We start from the raw sequence: 25,493 nt of genomic DNA on the forward strand, positions 1-25,493 counted from the left end.
ATCTAAAAAGAAATGCCATACCATAATCTATATTGAAGAAAATATAGGCAGAACTGCATGACATTCAATCAAAAGGTATCAATGCTATTGGTCAAGCAAATGGAATCGATGATTAATGGGGTAGCTTGTTTAAGCACCATAGCCAGGTGTGTACAGTACAAGCCCTCAGCGTTCACCTCAAAGCCTCCAATAAAATGAGAAAGATAGGGAAGAAAGAATAAAATGCTGAATAATAATAATAAAAATGTGAAAAGAAAGTTTTTAGAGTTCTAACATTACAATTTGGCATATATAATTATTCAAGCAGCCAGCCCCTCAAGCATCAGGAAGTGAAGTGATTCTTATTAAGAAAAGTTTTACCTGAATGTTAAATAAGTGAATTTTAAAGAGGTGAATTTTTTAACAAGCTGAGATAGGATTCTTAAATAAGCAGCTTAATTTGTGTTCCTAAAATATATTTTCTAGTGTAAGGACCTCAAATTCATGTGAATCGCCTATACTCTAAGAAATGTTTTATAGTCGCTTCACAGTATTTCAAAGAATTGGATCAATTGGTGGTGTAAACATTTCATCGTGGGAACTTCATGCAATCAAAAGAAAAGAAATGATTGACGGATACATGCCCTGGCTAATTGAAGTAATTCTGAGTCAGCCAGATGTTTTCAGCTGAATTCTGCCCGCAGATGGTATTGCTTCATTATTCCTTAATCTAAGGATTACCCCAATTGGCTAGCTTGGTGACATTTGAGTGTTTCAAGTAAACTTGCCTCTCTTTTGTTACATACTTTGTAAAGAGCTCTTGTCTAAAGTGGGTCTACCTCCTGCCCTGGAAATGTTGGCAAGGAAGTTATCAGGACTGTTTGTTTTTCCTGCACTTGGATGTGGTCTTTGGTGAGGTCAGAAGAATGGAATGAGTGTGGCCACAGATGACACTGGAACTATTTCCACAGCTGGCTGCAAAGAGTGGGCTGTCCCTTACAGATGAGCTAACATGTGGAGGTAGATGATATAAAACATCTGTCAAAATGGGGATAAGCAAAAACAATGTCCCTTTGAAGATTGCCTTTTAATGATGAGGTAGGGGGGTTGTATCTCCATAATGGGAATGAAGGATGTAGTTCTTGGCAGGCAGATGGTTTCAGGCTTGTTCTTGCGTGAAATAAAGCAAAAGTATATGTTGAAAACCTCGGATGCTAGCCAAATCGACTGATTTTGCTGAGCATTCATTTCCCCGCCTATCACACATATAATCTATGGAAAAGAAAGGTTGTGTGAAGAGAAAAAAAAAACGGGAGGAAAAACTCTGAGGAAAATGGATTCTGATTATTTTTCTCTTGAATAGCTTGAATACAATAGTTTAATTTCAGTGGATGGTTGAAAGGTTAGGGAAAAAAAGCATTTTTACCTTAAGTTTAATATTTTGCAATCTATATTTTTTTTACAGAAGTTTTAAGAGGTAAGAAAAAAATAGCATATCATTAAGGCCACAGGATGCTAAACATCTCAACTTTTGACTATCACTAAATAGATTTAAAAAAAAATATTTGTTTAGGACCAGAGAGAACTAGTATAGCATGTCACTCTTTTGCTTTGCACAAGGCTGGCTGGAGTTGATTCCCAGCATGATCTATGGTCCATGGAGTCTCACCAGGAGTGATCAGAGCCCAGAGTCAGGAGGGAGGACTGAGCACTGCTGGTGTATCCAAAAGCAAAAAAATAAACTAAAATAAAAGAACATGTTTAAGGAATATGTGTTTACTTTAGAGAAGCAGTCAAAAATAGAAATATTGTAATAGAGTATTTTTAGCAGAATGAAATTGGTTTTTTCAGCCCATTTAGCTTCAAAACAGAACCCCAAATCAACATATATTTTATCTCATCCAAAGATTTGTTGCAGAAAAATAAATTTTAACAATAAACAATAAATAAATGCAGAGTATTAATAGAAAACATCTAGAGTTCATATTACATTGGCCAAACTGGGTCTACTGTTTATGCTCAAACCACACTGCTTTGCTCGGGGGCAGAAATTTCTGTAAACCATAGAGTGGCATTGCTTCCACCAACACCATGATACCACATGTCCTCTCAAACATCTTCCAATTAGCATCCTTGCAGAGGCTTCTGGTTAGCAAAAGTCACATGTCTATAATTAACAAGGTAATGAAATATAGGTTTCTTTCTTACAATTCTATTTGGAAAGAAAACAGAATTTACATCTGGGAACCAATAACAGTGGCGAGATTATTTTTTTTTAAAGTGGAATACCCATGGCTAAGAGAAGTAGACCACAGGAAGTCCTTGGATGAATTCAAATCAGATAGGGTGGCACATTCACCATACCCAGTAGTATCAGAAAGAAAGTGAGATGATTTAGAGACATGTATGATGTAGTTCTTAAAAAGCTTGGCTACAGATTTATTATAGATGAATAAGAGAGAAGGAAAAGGCAAGCATGACCTAATTTTTTTTTTTAGGTATTCCTAGAATTAATCTGATGAAAAGAACATGCTCTGGGGATGAAAGAGAAAGAGAAAAAAAATTAGAGCAGGACATGGTTATTTTGAGGCACAGATTCTATATTTTTTTAAAAATGGGAAATTTGGGTTAAACAGTCAAGAAAAAGGCCAATGCAACTAAGAAATTTTAAGAACTGAAATTTTGGAATTAGCTTTTAATTAATTTTACCAGGGCTAAGTATCACCGTATGTATCACTGCCATCCGGTTGCTCATCGATTTGCTCGAGTTGGCAGCAGTAATGTCTCCACTGTGAGACTTGTTACTGTTTTTGGCATATCAAATACACCATAGGGAGCTTCCCAGGCTCTGCCGTGCAGGCAGGATACTCTCGGTAGCTTGGCTGGCTCTCTGAGAGTGATGGAGGAATGGAACCCGAGCTGGCTGTGTGCAAGGCAAATGCCCTACCCACTGTGCTATTGGGCTAAGTAATCAAAAATATTTTGAAAGTTTACTTCTAGCATCTTACTAGCCACCTTATATGTATGGTATGTATATAGAGTTTTACAAAAGATTTAGATGCTGAATCATCCTAGATGACAAGATATAGCATCTCTTTTGACACTTGGTTGTAGTAACTCATTTTGATGTCTATGCACCCCATGGGCGACTTACGTGAAGTGGGGAAGAGAAAGACGGTCACTTTCTCCCCAAGCGCCTCTACCACCTGGGACCCAGGGTTACTGGGTTCTTATCTCGCTTGTGGAAAAGAATTTCAGGAGTAAACAGGCAGTGACATAAACAGATTTTATTTAGAGGTTTTTTTTTTTTTTTTTTTTTTTGAGGGGAGGAGGAAGGGATAAGTGAGAGGGAAAAGAGTAACGCTCTCAAGAAAGAATTCGGGCTTCTCCAAGGGTGGAGAGAGGGCTACACACATCCTAGCTCTCTAGACATGAAAGCATGAAAGTACACATCTCAAGAGGGGAGATGCGGGCGACACGTGCTCAGGCACCACATGTGCTCGACCACGTGGGCGCAAGCAGCACATGGGCTCAGGCAGCATATACGTGCGCTTCCTTTGTTCAAGATGGTCTTTTATAGGATTTCTTCAACCTGCCCTCACATGAGGCTTCTTTCCAGGTAAAAGTTCGTTGCTAAGGAGGTTACCAGGGAGGCTGGGAGTGGTGATGGTCTTCTTCAGGCTGGATCACATTTTAATCAGATTAAGGGAGAGGCCAGAGAGTTTGAGGAACTTCATGGGGAGGGGTCCAACCTCCTCAGGGTTTGCTGAAGTTCTTACCAGTCTGTTTTCTGTATCCACAGGGTGGATCAGTTTTAGGATTCTCCTTCCCAGAGACTTCATTAATCTAAGTTTCACTGCCAAGGGCCTTTCCATTTCTACCTGTCTACATCAATTTCTTTTAATTCATAATCAAATGAATTAAAATTTCTTTGTAAAGAATAGTGGTTTTCGTCGGAAATGTGTCATAGGAAATGAAAGAAACGATTTTTTTTTGTAAGTGAGGTTTAATTTTTGGATAAAGACAGTATATTTATGGAAGCAATTGAGGATTTAACTACAATATTGGCTGTGGTTATTAACAAGGAGGCATATTTATGATATTACTATGATTATCTGAGTTACAAGATCCTCAAACAATTTGGGACATCCTCAAATGAATGTCCCAAATCGTTAAGAAACAAACTAATAGTCTCCATGTGAGCACTGCAACAGAAAACTACTCCAACCAAACCATGGGACACATAAGAAACTGATCAAAGCTTCTCAAACTTGCCCATAACCATGGTTTAGCTGGGATTGATTTGTCTTTTAAATGCATATTTGTATAGTGGGTCTATGGCTACACCAAGATTCTGTGTTAAGTTCCCAAACAATCTCTCTGATCTCCCATCAGACAAAGTTCTCAAGATTTTAGTCATTCTATTAACACTAATAAAGAGTCCAAAGACTGACATAATTCGTTGTATAAGAGAAAGAGCAAAAATGTTTCAATATAATAAAAGATGTAAGTAAGTTTGTACCCAAATTCTGCAGCCGACCTAAAGAATAAAAATATAAAGGTACCTTTAATATCACCTATTTGGCCACCTTAGGCATATTAATTGACATATCCATATCACAAAATATGTTTGATTGATTCGTATGCATAAAATCTCAGTATTATCTCAGCATTGAGAGAACATAGTGAATTTGACACATGGTAGTGACAAAGGCACTAACAGAAAGTATATTTTAAGAGAAAAGATAGTTTGTTAAATGGAGTTGTGCCTTTACACCTGTATCCTTAGTTCTCATCGAGTTGCCAGTTTAAACAGGCAAATTTCTAAAAATGTCTTGAAGGAGAAAACAAATAGCCCAGAAATATCCTCTGAGGGACTACAAAATAAAGTGCATTTTGTAGCAAATTTCAGGATAAGGAATAGTTATTTCCCTTAGTAATACTCAGAATCAAGGTGCCTTGTGACATATTTAAGCAATTTACTCTATAAACAATGGCTATAATTCTGATTATGGGCAGCTTTTCTTCTTGATCACCCCTGTGGTTTGAGGAATTATTTTCCCGTTACCTACACCAATATAATCCTGCAGGACTTTGAACATGATTTGCAGGTGTTTTTTTTCCCCCCTTATTTGTCATTAAGAAGAAATTTTTAATGAGAAACTTTATGATAATTCACAGTTTAGAGTGCTAGTTATAGTGAGAAAAACATTTTATTAGACAAAAGTGCTGCCATAAATATTGAGACATATGCTGGGAACCTCCTTTGCCTTATCTTTTAGAAGACTAACTCAAAGCAAGCATTCAAACTTCCTCTACATGGGATTGCTATGTAAAAAGACTGGAAAAGTGAATAATGTAGATTTTTGAACATGGCAAGATTTGCCAAGAATCTAAGGCATATGGATGCCTAATAAAATAGTTTGTGGCAGAGTGTATAATCTCTGGGCAGCTAGGGGAGCCCCCATGCCTCTCCCCCTCACCGCCCAGGTGTGTGTGTGGGGGGGGGTCTCGGGCTACTCGCCCAGCCATGGGGCAGATGAAGGAGGAAACGAGGGCCAAGCCGGTTGGTTGATCAGTTTCCATTTATTCCATTCCCCCTACGCGCCTGTTCCAGTCTCTCTAAGTCCCCCATTCTAGTTTCACACTGCCCCTCATTACCATCTCCTCCTCTCTCTCCCACTCATCTCTTCATGCTCAATCTTGCTCCCTCCTCTCTCTCCCAACTCCTCCAACTCTCTTGCACTGGGGTTTGAGGCTATGTCCAGTCAAATAGCAAAATCAGCACAAGAAAACCCTTCCAGACTGCCCATCAGCTCAAGGCTGGAAAAACCACTTAGGGGTATTCCTCTTCTCTTCAGTTCAGTAACTTAATTAACATCTAAATTAACATCTTAATATTAGTTATTCTTGTATGGAGACAGTAAGAGATACATTGAGGCTTGTAGGGCTGCTGTCCTGGGAACATCTTGCCACAGACTCAGACTATAGTGCTCAGGCCAGGTTAATCATTCCTAACCCTAGCAGGGTCCAAATCTAGTTCTTACTTTTTGAATCATGACAGCATTTATCTATGACCATGCTCTTAACTTATAGTTAAGAATTGTGGCACTTTGGCCAAGCCCAACTCGATGCCAGAGTAGCACATAGCTCACTGCTTGCCCTGGGTCCATCCAGTCCCTTGTCGGGACCCTGCTTTGTGGGGTGCTAGGAAGTAAGGACAACTGAGGCTTAAGGCGAGAGAACAGATGCCCAGGAGGAAAATATCATTGAGAATTCATTAACTCCCAATTTACAAAAGCATAGCTTTTACTGTCTTCCTGTGCCCATACAAAAAGGACATTGCTCTGAATTAACTATGCAAAAGACTTAAGGAGAAGAGAAAAAACAATATTAACAAGTCAACAGAGCACAAAGAAGAAGTTACAAATAAGTACAGAGAAATTGGAGCACTGTGATGGGAGTAACCCAATAAACCTAAACTCCCTGTGGCAAGGCAAAAAGGACAAACCAATGTTATTCTACAGCAGAGTAATCCTAATAAATTGTAGCATTGTAGCAGTGAGGTGTAAACAAAACCTTTGTAGCCTTTAGTAAGGGATTCATGATCCTTTCATAGAAGGAAATCATGCAGTGAACTCTAACACTAAAGTGTCTTGAGTAGTGAGTGGCTCTTAGAAACCTGGACCCCTCACAGATTAAATCACAAGACTGACAAGCTGGCAGTGGCCAAGGAACAGCATCTTAAATGGAAAGCAAAATAATTGATGCATAGATTTTAAAGGTCATTCTTTTGTCCAATCAAGAGAGTTCTATATTTTCTGTGAATGATTTTCTCCAATTTTTGCATAGAATTGCTTTTATTGTTTTTCATTCTTTAAAGTCATGGAAGCCTCATGGATGAGTCAATGCCATTGACTCATCCAACCACTGTCACAACCTGTGTTATGACAAACATTGTGCTAGACTCCAATATCATTAGGAAATAAATAGAAGTCATGAATGGAAAAAAAAAAAAGACGGGAGTAAGAACCTGGGTCAGTGATGGAAACCGTTGACCCATAGAATGCAACCTTTGATAAAAGTGTTGGTGTGTGCTCACAAAGCTGCTATGATTCCAATGACCCAGGGGAAACATCAAGGTGAGAGAGTAAAATGGGTCAGAGAAAGATGAGTCATTCAGTATGGTGTACGGAAAAGCTTCAAGTGGACAGCCGTGGAAATTTAGATTGCAATGGTAAATGTGAATTTTATAGAACCTCATGCAATATGCCCCAGACCTTTTACTATGGGGAACTTTTTGGAGAGAGATAATGTCGGAATAGAGTAGGGAGGTGTTGTGAGCAAACCATACTTTTCATTTGTTCCCAAGGACTTCTGATTGTAGAAAATCACATCAAAAAATATTTTGACCCCATTTTTGAATTGTCCTAAAATAGGACAATTTTAGGACATGAACTCCTCTAACACAGTAAAATACAAGGGTCATTGATTGTATTTACAGTAGCATTGTCTTAAATGTAACATTTTCATGACAGAATGATACTTTAAAAAATGCTAACTTAGTTATAAAAATGCATTTTGTGCTTTGATAGATAATCTAATTTAATACAGCTTCCTTGTGTTCCCTGTTAGAATAATAGGGACATAAAAAGGGAAATGATTTCTGTTTATCTTGAAAGTGATATAAATATATTATAATTTATAACTGTTTAGATGGCAAAATGGTGAGATGGTAGCTCTTTTCATTACCTCAATATAATTTTCTACTATGCCATGTGCTTAGTGAGGCTTTCCTGTGTCTTTGAAAGTAATAAAGGTGGTATAATTTATTTTGGTTAACTCATTTGTTTGGTAAAGTTCATGGTTTAATTATCTTTAATGTTTATTGTTTATGTTTTGTTTTTTTCTCAAATTTCCTTAAACTGTCAGCTATACATAGACAGTACATCTGTCAGGGAGATAAATACTACAGTTACTCTGTAAAATGAACTAGGGGTCAAATACATCTTTTGTTTTCTAAATAGTGTGATCCCTTTCTGTGATGCCATAGCAACATGGATTTTTGTGGCACCCATATTGATGTGTGGTAGATCCCCTTATCAGAGAGCCACATTTTGATTATGTGATTTAAATGGGAGGCTGATAAATATGAATTCACTGTTCATTGCTGACATTATTACAGATTTACTGAAGAAGCCCTGAAATCCTTCTATGAACACTTAATATTTGCATTAGGTCAGCAAATGTGATCTCTTTAAACAGAAAGATAAAAGTAAATAATAGAGTAACCTGCTTTTGTAACAAAATCCATTTAATAATTTTAGTCAAGTATGCAGATTTAAAACTGATAGTTTCATTATATTTTGTCACAAAACTATTTGACCATAGGGCCCCAAAGTCTTTAAATGTTCAACTCTCTCTCAATAAAGTAACATATTTGAATGTTATTCTGGTCTACTGTAATTCTGAAGAAAGTCATTGAAATTATCAAAAGTCACTGGTAAACAGTTTATTTAATTTTGAGCATAAGTTCTAAAGCAAAGGTGCCTAGATTTATTTCAGCTATTCAAGACTTTTCAGAAAGAAAAGTACTTGATGGCTCCAACTGCACTAAAGACTATTACAACCCCTCACCCAGCACCAGTGGGAGGATTTTTTGACAGTGTTCTAAAGGATTAAGGAAGCGTTATTGTGAATCCTAATTGTCTATTTACCTGCTTTGTTAAGAAATACTTCAATGTGACACATTTACTTTATATTCTTGTTCAAAATGACACTCTTGAATACATAGGTACTTAACCAATAATTGAGACCATTATTCACAGTTGAATACACATAGTATGTAATTAGGATTCTTTTAAAGGGGTCTCCATGGATAAAGCTAATTGGATTGTAGTGACTTATAATATTATGTACTTGTAAAACCATTTTCAAGTAATGGTAACTGAATCAAAAAGCAACCCAAATTAAGAATGTTTAAGGGTAAATGAGAAAAAGATGCTTAATATTTGCAGTTAGACTATATTCTTTTATTAGAAAAACTGCATATGACTTCTAAATTTCCCACATAGCAATGGAAAATGCCCTTCTAAATATCATGCCAGAGTGCATAACCTGACATCTCTAGCTAATAGTGCAACTGTTTGTTGCTGAACATAGGAAAGAGAAAGCAAACTCTGGAGAGTTATGTTTCAAGCAACATTGTAATACAAATTTGAACTAAAAACATACAGTTATTGAAAGTCACAAAATTGATTTCCTTCATGGCTGAGTTAAGGAATTTATATCTTAGGTCTTTAGGAAACTGACTGTATAATACATACAATGTAAGCATAGAATCTAAAATTTGTTCTCAAGTCTTTAGAGCAGTATGTTTACTCTTCCATATCGCAGAAAATAGATGACACAGTGTTCCATTTTCCAGTAGCTTCCGTTTAAAATCTATCACATTTTATATTAATGTAGCACTGTAGTCCTGTTGTTCATCCATTTGTTTGAGCGGGTACCAGTAACATCTCCATTTTAAAACTTGTTGTTACTGCTTTTTACATATCGAATATTCCATGGGTACCTTTTCAGACTCTGCCTTGTGGGCAGGATACTCTCAGTAGATTGTCAGGCTCTCTGAGAGGGATGGAGGAATCAAACCCGGGTCAGCTGTGTGCAAGGCAAATGCCCTACCTGCTGTGCTATTTTATATTAATATCACTGGTAGATATATCTAAGTAGAGATTCAGGTTTCTAAACCTCTGAACTAATGGTTAATTTTTTGTTGTGGGAAGCAGTTTGAACAACCAAAAATGTCACTGGACATGATCCAAAGTTCTTTTCAAACATTATAAAATTAACCCCAGTAAAACACTTTGTATATGGACATCCACACATACTTTAATTTCAATAATATCTTAAATATGCTATTATAATATTAGAACAAATTTTTATATCAAATGATTTTTTAATCTCATTAAGGACACGGTCAAAGTTAAAAATAAGTATAGATATATGTGTGTTGAACAACAATTTTTCTAAAGATTTTAGAATGCTCCCTTTAAGTAATAATTTCAAAACAGTGTTTGTATGAAATTTTTGGTTTGAAATTTTATTTTGTTTGAAAATTATTTATTAAGCAACTAACTGCCTTGTGCTATATAGAGAGCAGGAAGACTGAGAATAATGATAATTAAAAATGCATAATTTCAAAGCTTTTAGTAGGAATGGCAAGCACCTTACTGGCTGTACTTTCTCTCTGACCCCGTGTTACTCATTTTCAAGTGAATAACTTGTGGTAGTGATATTTGGAATTAATTCACAAAACTGTTTTGAGTATCTACTGCATGCAATTCCTTTTTATTGAAATTGCAAAAGATATGTAAATATAACCTTTTCCCTCTTGAAAGGCATACTATTGAAAGAAGCAGTAAAAAGGATAATAAAGGTTCAAAGGGAGTAAGGGTTACAATAGAGTGGTAGAAGTATGGCAGGAATGTGGCATCTGCTTACTGTGATAATCCCTCTTTCTCCTATATCTCCAGTATTGATTTGTGGTCATCCCCAAATTATTTCAAAGTTAAAGTCGTACTTGAGCAGCTATGCCACAACTTTTAAAATTAAAACATAGTATTTTGAAAAGTCACAGCTGCCCCTTCAAGTTGGTTGGAAATTTATCAGGGACTGTGAAGATTAATGATTAAGTCTAAGCATAGGAGCTGTTCTCCTCTCGTTGTTGTTATTGTTGCACTGTTCCCAGGTGCCTGCCTGATTGTGGTGTTCCAGAAATGGTACTCTTATTGTTACCAGGAGCACACTAGCAACATGAGGCAGTGCCAAGATCACACATTGAGCCTCAAGTTTGTAAAGTAAATGCACGCCATGGAGTCACTTTCCTAAGTCCCCATTCTGTTCTGGCTTTTCACTCCCGCTTGTTTTTGGACCGCAACTTGAGGTGCTCAGGGCAGGGCATATTCCTGGTTCTGAACTCATGAACGACTCTTGGTGGTACTGCGTGATCATTGGTGATGCCAGGGATCAAACAGGTATAGCACAAGGGCCCCATCCACTGTACTGTCTCCTCAACCCTAAGATTTTCAATAGGATTCTCAAATGTGCTATACCTGAAGACATAGGAACGTGTCAGACCATCACACTTAGACCTTAAATATTCAGAGAACCTGGATAGAGACAGTGCTCAGAGAGCAAGAGCACAAGTTCAGCTGGTGGCACAGGTTCAGCTGGCGAAGATGGTTGGTTTCTTTGTAATAAGGTGATAGTGTGTGATCTAAGACATAACTTGTTTAAAATACATGGTCACAAACAATCACTTGCTTATTTCATAGGTAAATAAAAATAATTATTAAAAAAACTGAAATGTTGGCTAATATAACAGCAGTTTACAGGCAAATGACACTTTTGAATTTTAAAATGCATGAGTCATTTCTTGGAGAGCTGTCACTGTCACTGTCACTGTCATCGATTTGCTCGAGTGGGCACCAGTAATGTCTCCATCATGAGACCTCTTGTTAACTGTTTTTGGCATATCGGATACGCCACGGATAGCTTGCCAGGCTCTGCCAGGAGGGCGAGATACTCTTGGTAGCTTGCCAGGCTCTCCGAGAGGAGAGCATGTTAAAAACTTGATTCCAAATCCCCAGACCACAGAGTTGTCTGCTGGTTGGACTATCACTTCCTACCATACTGACAATCATAGGAATATTATTACTGATGATCACAGGAATATTATTACATATGATTCTTATCTCTATCTGCATTAAAATAAGTTAAGTATATATGCTCAAGATAAGAGAGCATGCACCTTTTCCTTTATTTACCACGGTTGTATTGAAAAATTAAAATATCAACAAACTCTCAAAGACTTGAAATCCCTTCTAAATATGGGCAGAGGGGGCTGGAGAAATGGTTCAAGCTACTGTAGCATAGACCTTGGGTGTAGGAGGCCAGGTCCTATTCCTGGACCTTAAGCACCACATCTGGAGAAGCATCGGAGCACTGCCAGATGGGGCGTACAAAACAAAAAGAATACACAAAGAGTCCGATACTGGCAAAAGGTTAAAAAGTCAAATGCGTTATTGTTCTTTGGTCAGATGTATTTATTCCATATTGCTGATCTTCGGAAACTTTCTTGAATTCCTGGTGAGAACAAATATTTTAGAACCAGGGTGACCAGATCTAAACTACATATCTTAAGTGGAAGCAGCACTTTTTTTAATTTTTTTTTTTTAAGACTGGCTAAAGTAGAACAGACTTCCCGTCAGCTGTTTGGTCATCATGCTTTCTAGTGGAATTATAGCATGTTATAGTATTTTTCACTACAGCTTAAACATTGAGCAAACCCAGACATCCGGAGATGCTAAAATGAAAAATCTGTTTCCTCTTGCTTTGCCATTTGCCAAGTGAGCTCCAACAGACAGAATGTTCTATACATTTGCAGTAAATGAAATTACCCTTAATGTGTTGGCAACATCTGTCAAAAAACACTCCTCAGGATATGGCTTAAATGCATTGGATAGGAATGAATTTGACAGCATACTTAATGAAGCATGATCGTGGTTGAGGGTAAGTTTTGCCTTAACAACTGCAAGTTTGTGCCATGCTTTATTGTTTTCTTTCTTTTTTCTTATCTCTTGCATGTGTATGTGACAGAGAGAGAGAAAGAGAGAGAGAGAAAGAGATAGAGGGAGAGGATGTGTCTTATACAAAATAAAAGGAGATTCTATAGTCTACAAAGCAACTGAAAAAGTACCATCCTTTGTGTTACTTTAATCTATAAATTCTGTCCTTAAAGATATTGTCAGAAATATTTGTTTCTTCAAGAAGTTCCAATCTACTACTTCCAACTTATAATTTTAATTTTTTTATCACTTTGTACTACAAAAGAGTTTGTGTTCTTAAGAATTTGTGGCAATTTCTTATTCATTGACCATTTTTCACAGAATATGAATCAGACTACATATTCTTAGATATTCTGTCTCCCAAATCCTTATTTTGTTGTTCACTTATTTGCAATAACTGGTCTATTTAAGGAGAGAAATGCTTTTCTTATATTGTTTTGCACTCCACGCCCTGTACTGAGATTTAAAATTCCAAATGATGACAAATCCCTTCTCACTCTTCCTTTTGATTGTCAGGTTTCTGTTTTATACACAAAAGCAGTCAGTTGGTTGCATTTGTAATCAAATGAGTCCCCAAACACTTTTCCTGAAAAGATTCTCTAAAGAGCTCAGACAGTTCATCCCCAATTAATTCCAAATGCAGGCATTCAATCCTCCTTTTCTTATCATGCATGAATTTTGCCTCTTCTGTCACATGCTCATATGTCTCATTTGCATATTCCCTCCCAAACAAGGACTGAAGTCTACCCCTCCCACCCACCAGGGATGAGGTCATCCTTAGAACACTGAGAGGAAAGTATCTATACCAAAGAAAATTGGGTCTTTATTCCTCTGATTTATGAGGAATGAGGTTTTATGTGTATCCAGGAGGCTTTTTAGAACCTGAGGAGTTTCTAAGATGGTGACAGTTTGGCTGTGTGTTGGAATTTCTAAGGGCAAACATTCTAGAAGAGAAGCTAAATCTCAAGTTCAAGACTATTGAAGTTTTGCACCTGTGAAGGTTTAGAATGTCATGAAAGTGCAATTTTTGTTGGAAAAATGTGTCAGGGCTTCTGCTTTTACTCTGCAGAAATTCTATAGTTTATTTCTCAGTAATTTAAGAATAGTCCAGTTTCTTCATGTATTTAATTCTGGTCTGACAAAAACACATACCCAAAATGAAGACCATTATTATTTTTTAAGACAAAGGGGAAAATACTATTTTGTTTAAGAAATGCAGGACTGGAGGGGCTGGAGCAATAGCACAATGGGTAGGGTACTTGCCTTGCACGCGGCCAGCCCGGGTTCGATTCCCAGCATCCCATATGGTCCCCTGAACACCGGCAGGAGTAATTCCTAAGTGCAGAGCCATGAGTGACCCCTGTGCATCGCTGGTGTGACCAAAAAAGAAAAAAAAAAAGAAAGAAATGCAGGACTGGAGAGATGGTGAGAGGTTAGGCTGCTTGCACCCAACCAAAGCCAGATTTAATACTAGACCTTCTAGTATTGAGGCCATCACAGTACCAAGCAGCTCTGTATCCTCAGAACTTGCAGTGAGCCAGAAGCACTGCTTGGGGTCCCCACCCATCCCTCAAATCTTTATTTCAAGCAGAAGGAAGAAAGCATGAATTATAATTGAATGAAAGCTTATAATACCATATTTTGCATTTAAAAAGCATACTGATACTTCAATTCACAGATGCATCAAGAAATTTCAACTATGCAAGTGTACAGTTCTATGTATTTGCAAGACCTATAGAATGAAGTACATCTATTTTTTTTTATTTTTTTTAGCTCTTAAGTTCTAATGTCTTTATGAACAAAGCTAGTTCTGTATATTTAGCACTGAGGCTGCATTTCTAATTTTCCATTCATGTTAATGGGGATGAGTCAAGGGGGAAGGGTAAGTGGTGATCTGATCTTTTAACAGCGAGGAAGTTGGATTCTGAGTGCAAAAACAACTTGAGAAACATTTTCTTGTGGTTAGATTGACTATTCAAATTGCTCTGTCTACCTAAACCTGCCCTTTTACTTTATCCGCATATTTACTAATATGGGAAGCTGTCATATCGTGAGAAAAATAATGTTTTCAGAAAAAAAAATACCATTCAAATATATAATCATTTTATGATCACTAAACATTTAAATCATTGTTATTTAATCAGTTGCTCTATTATCATTTTTAAAATAAAACATTGGTGATTTGAGGATATAACTCAGCAGTAAACAACTTGCTTTTCATATGCAAGGACCTAACTTCAGCGCTGGCACAGTCAAAACAAAATCACTGTCACTGTATCACTGGTGGTCCATTGTTCCTCGATTTACTTGAGCGGGCACCAGTAACGTCTCATTTCCCCCCGCCCTGAGATTTTTTGGCATATTGAATACGCCACGGGTAGCTTGCCAGGCTCTGCCATGCAGGCAGGATACTCTCGGTAGCTTGCTGCCTCTCTGAGAGGGACAGAGGAATCAAACCCGGGTCAGCTGCATGCAAGGCAAATGCACTACCTGCTGTGCTATCGATCCAGTCCCAAAACCAAGTAAAGCACAGGAATTTTATAATCTCACTACTTTCACTCAACCCTAGATTTTTAGAAGTAAGCAAACAAGACAAGACAAAAACAAAACCCTTAGATTCTCACTAGCAAAATCTTAGTTTTATTAGGAGAAAAGGAATTTGGGATGGAAAAAATAGGGATCTGGTAAATTGGCCCTGAGCAAACTCTGGGGTAGCCCTGCTAGTCTTCACCTCTGCAGTCCTTGAGATGCACAGATTTCTCAGCCTCAATATACCCTTAGGGCCTGATTAGCCAAGTATCACCAAGCACAACTCCAAGGACTCCCTGAGCACTGTTTGAAAGGACTTCTCCCCAGAATAAGATAAAAACATACTGTTCTAGTTATTAAGACGATCAATTTAGATAGCACAGTAAGATAGAGGACCTGGAAGAACAAAATAATGTGGACTGTCTGTACTTCACTGGCCAATGGGAACTTTGTATATGGACAGAAAGTTTTTTTTTAAAATATAATGTCTATTATTTTTTGCTTCCCTAACCATCAAAATAAAGCAAAAGGCAAATTCTACAAGAAGATATTTATTTCCAACTATTTAAAGAGTTGACATTTAGATAGATTTTAAGTTTGCTTCTGTCATGTAAAACACATAGAACATAGATCAAAAGATTAGAAGATAAAACATGGGAAATTGGCTGATTTTTATATAAAGTATATTGGATTTAAATGGTATTCAGAGTCAAAAACCCATTCAGGCTAGCAATTCTTTACTGTCCTGGTGATAGATTATATTGATGTGATTAACAATTATCTTTATAAAGCATGGATGAGTGCCATAAACTGAAAGTCCAATAACAGCTCAAAATAAGCTAGCAAATATTCCTACTATTAATATGTTTGCAGTCAGAGAAACTTATATGTAGAATAATGGGACAATATGTACAATATCTGGAATACACTATTAAATCACAAATGACAGGCATTTTGGACATATTACTGATAAATCACAACAGTGGAAAGAATATTACTAATTGTATAAATTTATTAAAGTGCAAAATTATATTGATGGATATGCAAAACATACATGATTGACTTACATGATAAAAATGAATACTTTTATCTTGACCTCATTTAGTATTTTTTTTAAAATTTTCCTTTCTTTTGGAGCCTATTCTCATGTGGACATTGTGTGATTTTAGGGTGCTGTGATCACACCGACAATGGACCATCCTATGTCAATGCAGCCAGCAAACATGATGGGCCCCCTGACACAACAGATGAATCATCTTTCATTGGGCACAACAGGAACGGTAAGTTGTAGAATTTATTTTGTTTCGTTGTCTTGGCCCTTTTCAATAAGATGCAATACTCTCTGTCTTCACTGCATTGTTAGCAAAACTGATTTTATGCTATTGATTAACTCTTTTCATGTTCCAGAGAAATAAACTTTCTTAAGCATGCACGTTCAATTTCAGGACTCATTTATTCCCACTGAAAATGCTGAAGGTTCTTCTGAATTGCATTCCAACTGGAGACATTCTTTAATTTTTATAATGCTTGCACCAGATATTGTCTCTTTTGGAAAGATGCCATTATGTATGTATCTGTATATCTCCACCTTGCAGCTTAATATATTGATGCCTGGTTTCTTTTCCCAGCTATTTATCACCTCAGCAAGTATGGCATTTCCAGATAATTTGTGAGTGGGAGGCCAACATTAACTATAACTGCAGGACTTTTTAATTTACTTCAATCAGTAAAAGGGTTAGTGAGAACCTAATATAACTAAGGGTTTTTTAAAAGTTTTTTATTTGAATATATCAAATAAACACTTATATGGTGTTTAAAAAAAGATGGGGGGCAAAGAGTCCACAATAATTGATTTTTTATTATAGGTTGAAATATTTTTGAGTAGTCACTAATTCTCCTCAAGGAGTGAATGTTGAAAAACAACTATTGCTGCCTTCATTTGATATCAGCAAAGTATTTGAAAACAAAAACAGAATTGCATGTTTGTTTTTAAAGAAATCTACAAAAAAATAATCCCTTAAATGGTCAAAGACTAATTGTTTATGGCAACTTAGAATAGTGCAACTTTGTCTCTTATCATCATAGAGATCCATGAGAAATACTAGAGTTCATGCCTATGAGGCTCAACTGGCAATTTATTCTTTCAGTTTTCATAGATAGATAGTTAGGAATATAATTTTGTCATTTTTGAAGGCATAAAAATAAAAGTGCTTTTTCTTCTGACAGAGCCAGCTTAAATATGACATAAAGCACATCAGATTTGATGTCAAAAATCTAATCTTGAATGAGTTGATTATAGCTGTTACTGGGATTATTTTCTGGTCCTTATTTCCCCTCTCTGTTTGTTGAAGTATTGAATGTGATCATCTATGGGCCTCTTTGATTCTATGGCTCAGTGTCTTTAAGCCTTTATGTCTCATAGTGATCATTTCTGTGATTCTTCATAATTATGCTGCTTTGTTTCCAAATATCTATGTACACTCTGTACATCAGTTGTATATGAGGCATTCCACCTTAAATCTTGCTTGCTTGCCATATACATGTGTTCACTCTTAGGCCTTTTGGAATCTAGATGTTTCTAGGAAGTCCACTGAGACTTTAATAATCTACTTTAACAAAAAGACTTACATTGTTTCCGTAAAGTTATTTGGTTTTAGTAACACAAAGAATATATCACCAATGCCTTAGTTACTGAGCCTGAAAAAAAAAGCATTTGTTGGTACTTTACCAATCTAAAACCGTGAACTGGATGAAATGATCTCTCAGATCTCTGACCTAGACTTTTAAAAATCATAAATAAGTGTACAAAGAACTGCACACCAGGGTGCAGCTAATTTTTATCAGGGAGATAGAATTTGAAGATAATATTTTGACAGTAGTTAGCAATGTGTGAGGATTATGTATAGCTACTCTGCTCATTACGAACAAAGTGAAACCCAAGAACAATACTGGGAGACTTGAACTCTCATTATCCCACTATTGATTTCCCTTGATGTCCACCTTTCTCTTCTTTAAATGATCATAAATTCCAAATGAGTGAAGTAATGCAATCTTACAGTATTTTATGACAATTTGGAGTTTGAAAAAAAATGAAGTTTGAATGAAAATAAATGCTTGTTAAGTCCTACTTATTTGAATCAAAAGCAAAGCCATCTGATTAAGATCAAAATTTCAAACTAGGAAAGCTTTCAAGTATGAGGTTAAATAAGAATGTGATTTAATCTTTTTAGGAATTGAAAAATCAGCTAAAACACATAGAACAGATTTAGAATTACAATAGTCATTGATTCTATAATATATCATGATTATGATTATTGTCATGATATCTAAAATTTGAGCATTTTCAACAAGAACACATTTATACAAAAATTTTCACTCAGCTGGTAATTGCCAAATTATTCAATAATGATAGTTCTCTTACAGAAAGCAAAACATTTAAGCAATGTGGTTTTATTTTTAACATCAGTTTTTCTCTACACTTTTTCTAAACATTTTAAAAACATTCTCCTTTATATTTGTATTAAATAATCTTTCAGGTAGATTGCAGATTTGATGTAAATGGATGTTTTTCAGATGTTTAGATTTTCATTAATTTTTATGTGAAAGGCACAGAGAAAACTATGATTTTGTTGATTTATTAAGCAAAATATCAGTTATATGATGGTGACTAGAATATTATATTTTTCTTAAATAATCACTTTGTTGTTTTGATGAATTATCATTTATTTTTCTTTATTTGAAATTTTTATTGGCATTTGAAGTGATATTATGCAATTGAGTTTAATTCCTTCCATTAAATTTTCCCACTTACTGCATTTTTTCAACATACTTCTTCATTACTGAGTATGCAACTCCTGTCTTCTTTTCAACAAGAGCACATTTATACAAAAATGGGCATTGGAATCAAATTTGGGTACAAAACCTTTGCCCTTTATTAGGTATGCATGTTTAAGATTATTTCACTTATTGAGGTTTTATTTCCTTTCTACAAAGTGTGATGACAGTATTTATATTCAAGGGTTTTTTGAGTGTTAAATGAAAGATATATGTATCATATCTGATAGAATATAGCTCCTCTACCATCGGAACCTCTAACGGAAATTTAGTCCAGGTTACCAGAAAGGACTTAAGTCACTACCAAGTTCATGGTTTAAATCAGTGTCCTGTGTCCTGTGACATAACACTTCCTTAGTTCCTAACAAATCTTATAAGATTATAGATCCCAAATTCCGCTGAGGCTGGCAAGTTCACGCTAATGAATGATTTTGACTAAGTTCAAGAAAAAAATCCTGGAAATATGTCATGAAATTTATGTTAATTTGGTTGCTTGCCAGCATTTGTTCTATATGTAAAATCTCATAGGTCTAATCACCTAAGTATTCATGATATTGAAGATTATGTTTTTAATACAATTCGGGTATAATACTATACCCGAATGTGGATGGACAGTTGGGAGAGGCCATGCCTTTGGCTGTCTGGATCAGAGTCATCTTATTTAAGGAGGCCAGGCATGACTCAAGTCCATCTGGGCAGTAACTGCTATAGAGCATTTATAGATCCTCACCATCCAATTTCTCAAGATAATGGGAAATTTGTATACAATTTACTATTGGGCCCTGTTTGTCCTAAGGAATCTTTGTGATTACTCCCCAACATTTGCCTGGTTCTCCAATCTCTCTGACCATTGCTTCTTTCCTTTCATCTTCTGCTAAGCCAGGGTTTCCTTTTTTTTTTTTTAATTTTTAACTTTTCATTCATTCATGATTTCCTTAAGCACTCTCATCCACTTTTGTGGTTTAAAATGGTAAGTTTTACAGAGAATTTTCCTAATTTAGAATTCTCAATACTGACCTCATCTTAGAGTCGTATGCTCATTTTTCTAATTACTTAGTATAATAGCCATGAACATATCCCTCAAACATCTCAAAGTCAGCATGATCCAAACTAATCTGGTGAGCTTCCGCCTCCCACTGAAATCCCTTTCCCGTGTATGTTCCAGTTCCTAATTTTCTTTTAGGCTAATTCCATAACTGTATTCTCCAGGTTCCTTATCTGCAATTCTGTCTGTGTTTTTCAAACCACCAATGGTTCGTGACATCATTTGACTCAGTCTAGACTCTCCTCTCACAGTATGAAATGCTTTTCATATTATACTAAATTTGTGTCATTAGACATTTGTCATGTATATCCCATTCTCTGCATTTCAAGAATCTCCACCCTAGACCATGTTTGGTTAACTGTGATATTCTTCTAACTTCTTTTTTTCCTTTCAGTGTTAATGTGTTTCAATTCATTTTTTATCATGTTACCAGGGCTGGCAAATCAAAATTACTTGAACACATATCTCTCCTACTTGTAACTTTTCAAAAACTTTCAAACATTTGAGCTCACTGAAATTCTGCAAACAAATAAATAGTATAAAAAGTGGGTAAGGCATTTGCCTTGCACAAGGCCATCTGGGGTTCAATCCCAGGCACCCCATCTGGTCCCTTGAGACTGCCAGGAGTAATCCCTGAGTACTGATCCAGGAGTAAGCCCTGAATACTGCTGGGGTGTGGCCCCCCCAAAAAAATTAAAAAGAAATAGAAAAAGTGACCTATCAAGTTAAAAATCTCAGTTACACAAACATATCCCAAGAGCATAACTAAAAGAGACCCAGTTAATGATTCAAAGGCAATGATGGACATGGAGGTGGACTAAAATATTTCATTTTTTTAGAAGGGGGATTGGAGACCACACATCCTGTCCCTTTTTCCTTTTTAAAAGTGCTGGACCAAGGGGGAATCTATTGAGGCAAAGCATCGTTTTCATCTTCATCAAATTAGCTACATTTGTTCTCATACAACCTCAAATTTTGAAATGGATGTCCTGTAGTTTAATTAACTTTTTGCTATTTTTTTCCTTCTCTCATATTTATTGTTCAATTCTCCACCAATTTTTCAATTGGATTGATTCTCGTAGTCTTAAAAGAAATGAATTCAATGCATGCAGCATGCCTGTTTTCTTCCAGGGCTCTGCTGACCTTCAAGAATTTTCTAGCTTCTCTGCTATTGTTTATATATTATTTATTTATTTTTGTCACAAGATTTCCTCAGTAGGATTAAAGCTGCTACCAGTAATTTCTTACCACTTTGTTGCAAGCATTAACAGAAGCCACTAAGGATTTTACTGTTATGAGAATCTCCAAATCACAGGACAATCTTGTTTTACAAGTTTCTTATCTCCTTTTCATTTGTTCAGTTGGTGGTCAACAGTGGCTTACAATGTCACCAGAATCTGCTGAAAGGAATAAAACATTTCTGTTCTGCAGGCTCCTTATCTGCAGTTCTGTTTGTATTGTCCAAACCACTGGTGATTTGTGACATCATTAGATTCCCATGGTGTAACCATAGCCACTCACAAAGATAATATTGTAATTGTATTTCATTTGTTCACCATAATTCCTTAATGTTGTCAGTCATGTATTCTTCCTTAATTGCTTTATGGTTCTGATTATCTCGTGAAATTCCTGAATTACTCATTTTTGCTTAGAGATTGCTTTGTTCCCCATTATGAGGTATAAAAATAAGGTTTTGAAAAAGCATTGCACAATGTAAAATGGAAACAGCATAAAAAATTCACAAATAATGGTTTATCTCCCTAAATATTTGTGCAGAAAAATGCATTAATTTATTTAAAATGGAGAAAATAAGAAATATAATACAGATAAAAGAAAATTAGTTTTTTAAATGTTTAAAAATTGTGTTTAGTTAGTGTAGAATAAAAGAACCTTAAAGATAATGTAAACAAACAGATATGCATTAAGTTAAACACTAGTAATATAAAATGGTGTATATATACAAAAATATCTAACTTTATTAGATTAAAGTATAAATTTTGTGTTCAAATGAAATATTGACATATAATTGATTAAAGAGGGCTAAAAATGCCAAAAAATTTGACTAAGAATGCCAAAAACATGTAAAAAGGATCAAATAAATTATAAAGTATAACTGTAGTCAGACAGACACACACACTCTAATCTATTCCATAAAGTTGTCAAAATAAAATGCATTGTTGATAAATTTATAGGGAAATATTCCTGATCACTGGTGGTATGATAATAATACTCTATGTTTGCAAATGTGTCAGAAGCAATATGTCAGTAAACACTTTTCAAAAAATCTATACTTTCTGTAACTTAAAAGTCATTATAATTTTTGAGAAGCTCATCTAAGAGAATATTTTAAAAGATAGGAAATTGTTTGCCTGAATGTTTGCTCCTGTGCTCATCTTATAATTCTATTAATGAATGATTAAGTCAGCCATAATCTATAATCCTATAATATACATTGAAGTTGTAGCATGAATTTAATATAATTAGGAAAAGAGTTAACATTACATCAAGGAACAGTGTGTAAATTTGCACATGTGGAACACCGCATCAATGATGAAAAATTTAAAATAATATCACAAGAAATGCAAAACTAGTGTATTTTCCTGGGTATGGGATTAAAGATAGTTTCTATTGCAGACATTATACTTTTCTCACCCCTAAGCACTCAATCATGGATGTGATTTATTTTATTTTTAAGTGTTATTAATATATTTTTTGGAAAATGACTAGTGGCATGGTTCTAAAATTAAGGGACTTTTTGGTTGTTGTTTGTAGTAATGTGTAGTTACAACTTTTAAAAAGTACTAAGAATTGCTATCATTATTAATAATGCACTTAAAGACCCTTTATAAACAACTCTCCTTATTCTAGATTTGGCATTATAATCAACTCAGTAGTTTATTTACCTGTTGCAAGAAACAAGTCATGCTTAAGATTTATTTGCATTTGAATCTTTGATCAATGTTTGCTTTTGCCAAAGTGGCATGCACTGTTCAAGTTTGTATCTGTCTTCTTACATGTCATTTATCCATGAGCAACTAGCATTGTTCTGTTGTGGAAAAGAGATGAAATGGAGAAATTTGTGGTTATCCAAATTGATTTGTCAAACAAGTAGAAAATTAAAGTTTGATTTTTTAAATGGAATCAAGTTCATATAAATAAAATGAGTATCACCAAAAATAAAAATCTGAATGTTTGATAGTTTATTCAAATGTCAACAACATCTGGTTCCTTCTGCAGTTTACCCCTTTAAGGAGAATGGGAGCTAGATAAGAATTTACCCTTTTTTTTTAGAAGAGGGACTTGAGTCCATAAGTCATGTTCTATTTTTTAGGAGTCCAGACTAAATCGTATTGTACTCAAGACTTCATCAGTTTTTAAAATGTTTTTTGATTTCCTGTCTCATATAAGCCCCGATTTTTAAATGAATGACATGTAATTTAAATAACCTTTCTCTATCATTTCCCACCTCCAAAGTTGTGACCTTTGGAAACCGACAACCTTCATCTGTCAAATAGTTTCTGTTCTATTGTTCTCTGCTCTCACAATTTGAGCAAAGATCTTTGGCCTTCATTGACACAACCTGGATCAGAACCAGAGCTGAGTGATTAATAACTAAACTCTAGCTTCAAAAATGTATTAACTTCCACGCACTATGGGGACACACAATTTTTTCCTTTATCTCTTGAATTTTTTTTTGTTTTTTCTTTGTTCTCTAGGACTTTGTCTCATATTTATGTTCTGGGTCCCTTCCATGTGGGCTACTTTGTAGAACTTTTGTGTCAGCCGGAGAGGGGAATAATTTCACATTAATTCCACTAGAGAAGAGACAAAAATTATGACAGAGGAAGATAATAATATTCTGGGACAGACAATACTGTTCTAGAAAGTCACGTGGGGCCTAACAACATGAAGAGTGTGGTGGTAATGGGTCCATTGTATCAACTGTTAACTAGAGGCATTTGTGCCTTATGTGCTTAAAGACCTAGGGCTTAGATAACCATATGACATTTAATGGGCACTTCCAAGTTTTAGAGCTAAGATTCTATTTTATTTTCTTTTGTACTTCATTGCATTCTTTCTCATGCTCTTTTCATTCAAAGATTCAGTCCCAAGACAGGATTATGATACTCCACCAGCTGTTGTGTCAGGTAGGAAAATTCTAATTCCTTTAAGACTTGATTGGAGGGGAGAGATGAAGATTGTCTGTTTTTCTCCAAACTCTTTAAAGCAGTGATTCTCAACAGGACTAGGCATGGGGAGTTTGAATTTTTATTCTGGGGTGGGGAAGTAGCTCTTTTCTAGTTCCCGAGATGAGTGTATTTCATATTTTACTGCCTTATGTTTGGAAAAAAATATATATATATATATTGTTTTTGAAACAAAATGTAAAAAGTCATAGACTTTCAATGTGAATGATGCACAGAACATAAAACCTATGCTCCGTGTATCAGTGAATCTCAGTGTTAGAAAGGTTCATCAGAATTTCTGGGAAGCAGAAGCATGGTAATTCTGATGGTATAAATGAATGAAAAAATAGTTTGAGAACCACTGCTTTAGAGACCAGAATTCTTCTGAAACTAGAAAATCATCCCATTTTGCTTGGTTAGAAACCAAGATAGTATCTGACACATAGTAAGTGCTCAATATAATTGTTCGTTGAATGAATCAAAACTTCAAATTTATCCTAAAAATCATTGTTTCGGATATTGAAAGAGAAAGTAATAATGTCCCCCTGTAAAACAACATGGCAGAATTTGACTTGAGAATATGTGAGGAATTTAATTAGCAATATGGTTTGTTTTGTAAAATTTGGTGGTGCAGTTTACCAAATACTGAATATAAATGTAAAATGGTTAATTTGTATCTTGAACTGCGTAGTACTTGTGCTCTCATCTTAGTTTTGAATTTTGTTCCCTTACAAATGGGAAATTGGGCACTATTTTTATTTTTTGTCGATATTTTGAATATCGACAAATAAAAAAATACTGGTAGCCTGAAGAGTTTTGCACTCTTTGATCTGCATTTATGTCAGATGAGAACATAAAAACTGAACCAAGAGAACATAAAAACTGAACCAAAAGGGCGTTAGAGAAACAGAGCAGGAGATAAGATCAGAGTGATGTAGAGCAGGCTGTGGGACAGTTGAATCAGCAACTAAAAGTTTTCAAGCAGAGAGCATGTTGGTATTCGCCACTCTGCTTGCTGGGTCCAGGATCTAAAGAGTAATCATTTTTCATGTCTATGGATCTCTTTAGTTATCCTCATGGTTGAAGTTTAATGAGAAGTTTAATGAGAAACATTAAACTATCTTTTTTAAGTTGTGAATATCAGTTGTTTTCTTGAAGATCTTTATATATTACTATTATGCTAATCCCAAATGGATGATCTGTACTATGTTAACATAAAAATTACATTTGGAATTAGGAACCCTGAGAATATATTTTGTTTAATATACTTGAAATCTTTAACAAGAGGTA

At 35.5% G+C, this 25,493-nt stretch overlaps 1 protein-coding gene across 8 annotated transcripts in view; it reads left to right on the top strand.

The window, feature by feature from the left end:
• Positions 1 to 25,493, top strand: part of RBMS3 (RNA binding motif single stranded interacting protein 3) — an 803,180-nt gene that overhangs the window by 717,078 nt on the left and 60,609 nt on the right. For 6 of the 8 annotated variants that reach the window (XM_055135539.1, XM_055135544.1, XM_055135541.1 and 3 more), the window contains 2 exons: positions 16,307 to 16,417; positions 24,117 to 24,164. In XM_055135539.1, the coding sequence (XP_054991514.1) occupies positions 16,307 to 16,417; positions 24,117 to 24,164 (159 nt within the window). The remainder of the gene's footprint in view (positions 1 to 16,306; positions 16,418 to 24,116; positions 24,165 to 25,493) is intronic. The other 2 variants (XM_055135543.1, XM_055135546.1) reach the window with 1 other exon arrangement.

The sequence above is a fragment of the Sorex araneus genome, chromosome 4 (genome assembly GCF_027595985.1).
Source record: "Sorex araneus isolate mSorAra2 chromosome 4, mSorAra2.pri, whole genome shotgun sequence".
Lineage (NCBI taxonomy): Eukaryota > Metazoa > Chordata > Mammalia > Eulipotyphla > Soricidae > Sorex > Sorex araneus.